Here is a 7,500-nt window from a genome sequence, read left to right as displayed (position 1 = left end):
GATAAAGTGCATGAGATCTTCAGGCAAGTGTTACTATTTTGTTACGCGGTGTGCTGATGCGCAGTTGTCTCTTATTTTAGTGTAATTCGTATTAATACGTAGTTTGAACGAAGGCAGTTGAGTGGAACGAGTTAGTCGAAGGCGACTTGATACTGTTAACTCTTTGTATTGATGTTCATATATTACTTATAGCCTTGTATGCTATTTTACGGGGATATTGCTAATTTCTGCGTCACTTGTGTTGTTCGCTGCAAATCTCGTTTGTTTTATGAAATAGGATACTTCCAGTGAAGGTAACTTGGCTGGAGCAGCCGAGTGTTCATGTAGTCAACCAGCGGGTATTTATAGTAATTTGTGTGTAAGGCGTGAGAACATGCTGTACACGTTTTTAGAAAGTTCTACTGTACTTTTTCCGCTTTCCCGGGTTTCTATTGATTCACCCATGAAATATTTGCACGTGTCTGGTAACACTTGGTAGAATGAAAGAAATCGCAGCGAAAATCGTTAATGGATCTTGGTAGACGAGTTAGAGTGGATGGAAGGAAGGCAAGGCTAGCTTGGTGTTATCGCTTGGCTTGGCTTGCGGGAACGCCTTGACTCGTGTGGGAGTCGGGGTTTATTCTCGCAATTTAGGGGATTTGAAACATACGCATTTCCGAAGTCAGAACTATCCAACTAAAGGGTACGTGTGCTTATGAAGATAAAATGGCTTGCATTATATTTTTGCCAATTTATTCAGTTACAAGGTCCCAATTTATACTAGTTAACTTCACTTTGTTTGAATAGCTGTGGGGTAAATATACAGAAGGCAGCTGCTCTGACTTGGGAATGAAACCTATTTCTTTAAGTAAAGAAATTATTTTATTGGTGTTATATCAATATCTGCTTGAAATTTAAGTTGCCCCTACGATATTATATGTTACCATTTATGTTCTGGCAAGATAGTGCTTGAACTGGCTCCTTTGTTGGAAATAAATTACTAGAGAGGTCTACAAGCTCAATCCTGCCGAAGCATATGTGGTGGCGGTATGTTGGCTTTACTGAAGTGCTGGTATGTGCGAACGCCCCACGGCCCAGCACTAAGCTCATGTAGACGTGGGGGCGAGTCTTCTACTTAGCAACCCTCCCTTGATATAGGGACCAAGATGCATGGAACGGATCACAAGTTTTACCACGTATGGATAGGAGGAGAGAGGAGTCCCCGCATGACGGTTCTGAATTTTATGAGAGTAGTAACTATTCGTAATTTTCTTTAACAAATATTTTAGCCTATATTAAATATTTATTTAGTGGAAACTGTAGAAATGTAGCACTATTTTTCTTGATATATTCCTGGTATTAGTCTTGTTAAACTGGCCAAATTTACCCCTAATCGTACCACTTTGTAATCAATCAAACGCTGGATCCCTAACTACTTATCAACTTTCATAAACTGCTAATAAACAAGCTGCAAACTTGGGTAGCCTTAAAGTGGCAAGGCCTTCAACTACGAGAAGTTATTAGGGATGGGCAAGGAAATTAGGCACCTTGATAAATTAATCCTGAGTTATACGAGGGTCGGTATTTTTATGGTAGGAACGCAGCTGCGAATTGCGGATGCATACCATGGCAGTGAAGGATTTTCCCGCATGCACACGTGTATGAGGACTTTAATAAGCTATTGTAGGCTTACATATACTCTACATTTTTTTGATAGTTATTTGTAGGCTTTACTTCCATTGCCACAGTCCTCTTTATATATTATGTATGTTTATTTAAAGATTTGATTGCTATGGCTTGATGGTGGGTATCATTTAGGTGTGGTATCTATTTGTAAGTAAATTGCAAACACTAGAATGATTATTGATAGTAACTATTTGAAATACAAATGTGTTGGTGTTTAAAAATTGATAATGTCAGGGTTACTAAGAAATTATAAACACACAAATATTAGAATAAATTTAATCTGCTTAATGTAAAGCTCAGCCTACAATCATTTATTTAAGGCTGTTGCTTTGGACATCAAATGTTGTGACCTCCACACATTTTGTTCTAGTAAGAGTCAACAACCCTCCATATATTCTGGCAAAATAGAGCTTATTGACCTCCTCGGTCTTTTATCATCATGTGGGTTATCCAATTGAGCTCTGGCATGCCAGAATATTTGTAGTGAAGGTTTTTCGTCTTTTTCTGGAGGTTGAACACTTTAGTATACTTTGATGCTGTCCTTTTGGAAGTCGTATAATTTATAACTTATAACTCTGTGCTTTTTCTTCATCAAGCAAATTACTTAGGATGCCATTGCTAGGCACTTGCTCTTCTCTGTGTGTGGATGTGTGTTTGTGTGGGAGGGGCGGGGGGGGGGATCAGGCAACAATGAATCCAATTTTTTCTGAGTTTTGAAAACATATGTGGTAAAGGAATTTGTTGAAGTTTGCTCTCATTTGGGAAATCTTTGGCTTGTGCCCTACATTTCCAGTGTTTATAAAAAAAAAAAAAATCACCCGGTGGTTGGTCTGATTTTCCCTACATGTCTTTTGTTCACCGACTTGATATTGTGCAATTATTGTATGTGTATCTCTACTAACCCTTTTGCTTATGCCAGAGTATAGCAAATCAGGAAATTATTTTTTTCTTTTTAGATTTAATAGTTTAAAATATTTCTAGGGTGAAAGTTACGTATATTTTACATTTTATATTATTTTAATATCCCACTAGTGTAGCCAACAGTCTTTTCCAAATTGGTTGATGCTGAATACTAAATAGAATAAATCTGAATGAGCATTTCATTCTGAAAGTTGGGAGTGAGAACACTAACATAAACAAGAAGCAAGGGTAAGGAATTAAAATTATAGATAGATGTGACAGGAATCATACAAGGGCAAAATATTAGGGTTTATATATGATATAGTCATTGTATTTGGGAAAGCTAAATACTGATGTTTTATGCGTTTAGATGGAATTATTGAAGCACAACCTCGGTGTTGAATATTCTGGGCTAATAAGTAGATTTCTTCGCAATTAGTATAATGAATATGTACCAGATGTTCTTAGGAATTTTAAGCACTGATGTGAATAGATTAAAATGTCAGAGTTGAGAGAGGTTCTTCTCTTTTAAGCATTAGAACCTAGGTGATGGATTACAAAAGCTATGATTCATAATCAGAAAAGACCAAGAGTAAATATATGGATGATAAAAAAAAAGGTTAAAAATCTGCTCAAAGTGACTAATATATATCCCTGGAACATATAATATTGAACAATATGAAACAAATCAAAATAAAGCATATCAAGATGCTCTTCATAGGCATGTGAGAGGGTCTTGAATTATCAGCCTTTGCCTTACTGTTTTTTCAATAGAAATGTGTGACTCTTTAAGGTCACATATTGCTATGGATATTGAAGAGGTAGAAGTTTGTATGGAATGGATGGGTAGCTGATAAATTTGTAATGCAGCTGTTATTTAATATTAGAATACATTTTTCTGTCTTCAACCATGTAATACAATATACACATTATAGCCTCATTATCAAGAATTATATGATAACTTTGTTCACAGTCATCCATTAGATTAGTACAAAGTACTAGGAATTCTTAACAAATTGGAATAGATTTTAAATATTTTATAATGGAAATCACAAGATTTATGAACTTTCCAAGAATGTAAATTGTGTTGTTTTTATCAGGAATTTAAACAAATATCTGTACTAAACTTTTATTTTTGTTTGAGAGTCAAATTGGAACGTATCATGGAAGGAGGCAATGTCAAATTGACGGGTTCAAGTATTCACCAAGAAATACAGCTGATCATCCTCATCTCTCTGTGGCAGCTACCATGTCTTATTCTTCCTCACAGAAAGGTAACAAAAAATTCTGTTTCCTCTGTCCTCTGTCACCCAGGAGAAATTTTGATAAGAGTAAACTTTCAATATGACAGTGGTGCCTACTATTTGAAGTTGGTGATTAGTAAAACACGAAAAAATGGAAGGAAATTATGTGTATATTAAGGGTATTCAATGATGCAGAATAAAGCAATTGACACTCTTTGTATGATTATAAGTACATCTCTAGATCCTGGTGTACAAAGTTTCTGTTGAAAGGAATGAGAATGATGCCATTATTTCCATTTAGAGACTGAAGTTTGGAAACAAAAACTCCCTATCAAAATAGTTCTGCTTTATTTTGTTTATATCAAAGCTTTTGTAAAGGTGAATATTTGGTTTTAACCCTAGAAATGTAGTTGGTGTCCTGGGATGTCCATTAAAAAGAAAGGAGGCAGCCATTCTAGAACACATTCATATTTTGCAGGCCTATTATGAGAAACTTATCATCAGTTCTAAAATTTTAAAATCATTAAAGTGAGATGTTTCAGAAATAGCAATCCCATTAACCCCTGAAGGATGTACCATCATAAGATCAGACAGAAATGGACAAAGTGATCACCATCATTTACTTTTAAGTTGACTTGCAAAAAGAGAGTGAGTTGGATTTTGGAAATCTACAGGTCAAAATTTAGATGGTATTTTATAACTGTACATTAATTACCTGGCTTCCTAATAAATATTTGTTTAGAATGTGTGTCTTCACCCAATTGTGACTTTAGTATGCGCATCCTTTTAGGGGTTAAAGAGTTAAATATTGAAAACAGTATTTCCCTGTTCCAAATTTAGACAATATATATTAGGAGTCTTGGTAAATGTTTCGATGTGTTGCTATATTGACCTTGATCTAAAGCTTATGGAACCATAATACTAAAGCATCTTGCAGTTATGCAAAGGATGTTGCCACAGTTGATATCAATTGCAATCATTATTCCAGTTTATTTCATAATTTAATGCCATAGAAATCAAATTTGATAGTGCATGAATGTACATGTATTTAAGCAAACACATTATGTATAATCACATGCACACATACATAGAACTTGGTACTGGTATTTTCTGTAGAACAATTTCATCAATTTTTGTATTAAAAAGGAAATTTATTGTTTGATTTCTACATGAACTATTGTACTTTTTGCTTGTGTGTGCAACTATAAAGAAAGGAAGTATGATTAGATGTATGAATGCATGAGTGAAAGAGTGAATAACATTGATCAGAAATAATGAAGGTAAATAGGGCTTTTCAGGGGGGATACTTGTAGATTTTTTTTCAAATTTTGGTCACAGAGTAATCTCGATTTTTATATTTTACATCATACCATGTTTCATTGCTTTCCAATACTATTTGATGCTCATTTAGCATAGGTACTCATAGCAGTATATATTATTGTGATGTGGACATTACTATTAACCCGTTAATGCCAAGATATCACGTCAAGTAGTGGCAGGACCAGCAGCTGGGGATGAAAGATTTTGTCATGGCTATCCCCTTGGCCAACGCACTGGGTGATGAGGCGCGTAGTGATCGGGTGCAGCCAGTGCAGGCGAATAGCCCAAGACATTAGGCTTATACGTTTGAAGTTTCTTGGCATTTACACCATTTGGAGCCAAAACAGCAATGTGTTAATAAACATCCAGTCACGGATGCATTATACTAAAAAACAAACAAACTTAGTTCTGTGTAACTTAAGATGACAGCAATCATGAAATTGCATTTTAAGTGTCTAATGTATTTACATGTGTATTTATAAAAACATTCTCTTATTGAACAGGATTCTGAACAATACAAAGTAGAAGGATGAGGACTGACTGCAAGGTATACGTTGGTAATCTTGGCAACACTGAAGCCAAACACGAGCTGGAATCGGCCTTCTCCAAGTATGGACCCCTAGTGAATGTGTGGGTGGCAAGGAACCCACCTGGATTTGCCTTTGTGGAATTCGAGGACCCTCGGGATGCAGAAGATGCTGTGCGGGCCCTGGATGGAACGTGAGTGTGGCATAGGGTTAAGTTGTTTGGGGTGGGGTTTTATTATTTTTTAAATAATTTAGTCCCCCCCCCCCCAGACTCTCTGCTTTGTGAAGTCTACTCGGTAATTTTTGAATAATTTAGATTCTTATGTAATGCATATAAAGGATCTTTTTGCTCTTTCTCTATATATTGGACTTCATCAATATGTAAATTTATTTATAGTCATGAAGATATGTATATGTATGTATGTATGTATATATACATATATGTAATATATATATATATATATATATACATACATACATACATACATACATACATATATATATATTACACAAGTTTTTGTATACTTCAGCATGTCATCCCTGACCATGTGTTAAGCCATAAATTCTAACTACCCTGTTTTCTACTCCCTTTCCACAGACGCATGTGTGGGGTCCGTGTGAAAGTCGAAATGTCAACAGGACGCTCTCGACGTGACCGCTTCCATTCCCCTCCCAGACGTGGTGGTGGTGGGGGAAGACGGTCGAGGTAAGGACTCCGCTTTCCCGTTTCCTTTCCGTTACAGCAAGACCTAAGTAGAACCTGTTACTCTCTTGTTGGTTGGGATACTAGACTTTTTCTTCTTCTTTTTTTTTCATTTATTTTTATTGTCATTATTTTTCCCCCTCCCTGGCAGTAGGTATAAATAGATAAGATATTTCATAGTGCTCTCTATTTTATTTATATTTTTATTTATTTTTATTTTTTCTTCATTTTCTATAACTACATTTCTCAGGTGATGAATTTTTGTATGTCACAATTTAATGAAGAATAAGAAAGAGGAAAAAGTCACTAAAGAGACCTTTGGAGTGTGGCGTACATTTGGAAATCATTCTTGGTTGTTGAAGTCTCAGATTTTCTCTTCAAGATTGCTTCCTTAACTCTCCATTCTGAAGACCTTTTCTGTTGTGTGACAAGAATGATCTTGAATGTGTAATTTATTGATTTATTTTCTTGTTTCTATATGAGGCGATGCCAGTTCAGATGACTTGATATTTTTAATCTTGAAATTGGATTATGGAATCAGTAAATTGAGTGGTCGAAGGTTTGTAGTTATTTTGATTGCTGTGTTTTCTTTCCCCTATAATTTTGTTTTTATTTTTATAAAAAAAAGAAAGATTTCTCATTTTGTTTTGTTTATCCGTGTATCATTGCGCTTTTTAGGGGGAGAGGAGGGCTTTTAAAGGGTAGCTTTTGGTTTGTGGATTAATATCTTTAATAGAATCTGGCAGAACCATTCTAGTTAGAGTTGGGATATAATCTTTATATAAATGAAAACATTTTATGTTACATGTTACACTGTGTAATACCATATTCTTATGAAGACTACACTTTTTATTCTTTTCATGAGAGGTTTGTGATGATTGGTTGAATGCAAAACATATCCAAATAACATCATAGTATTTCATACCACCACCACCCTGACAAGTGCATCTTTGACTAAATGATATGTATATGTATATCTTGTTAGGTTAATAGGATCTACTTTTTGTATTTTGATATAGGGAAAAAAAGTTTATTTATGAATCACAATGGATTTTCATTAATGGAGGAGGATCTGATTCTAAAGAGTGGTGAGGACAAACAAACTATTGCCAATCAGATTTTTAACTTTGAAATCCCAACC

General features: G+C 35.1%; 1 protein-coding gene across 11 annotated transcripts in view; it reads left to right on the top strand.

Annotated features, from left to right (window-relative positions):
* The window catches only part of LOC122249714 (serine/arginine-rich splicing factor 7), a 20,824-nt gene that overhangs the window by 321 nt on the left and 13,003 nt on the right, over positions 1-7,500 (top strand). For 3 of the 11 annotated variants that reach the window (XM_086533118.1, XM_086533115.1, XM_086533109.1), the window contains exons 1-3: positions 1-23; positions 5,633-5,849; positions 6,255-6,362. The exon at positions 1-23 is cut by the window's left edge. In XM_086533118.1, coding sequence (XP_086389244.1) covers positions 5,659-5,849; positions 6,255-6,362 — 299 coding nt within the window. In that variant the 5' untranslated portion in view covers positions 1-23; positions 5,633-5,658. Of the gene's footprint in view, positions 3,840-5,632; positions 5,850-6,254; positions 6,363-7,500 lie in introns of all 11 variants that reach the window. The other 8 variants (XM_086533116.1, XM_086533110.1, XM_086533113.1 and 5 more) reach the window with 7 other exon arrangements.

The sequence above is a fragment of the Penaeus japonicus genome, unplaced genomic scaffold, assembly GCF_977035675.1.
Source record: "Penaeus japonicus unplaced genomic scaffold, GWHDUDI00000001_assembly GWHDUDI00000038, whole genome shotgun sequence".
In the NCBI taxonomy this organism is placed as follows: domain Eukaryota; kingdom Metazoa; phylum Arthropoda; class Malacostraca; order Decapoda; family Penaeidae; genus Penaeus; species Penaeus japonicus.
The sequence above is the reverse complement of the archived record's forward strand: the minus strand, read 5'-3'. Positions and strand labels throughout refer to the sequence as shown.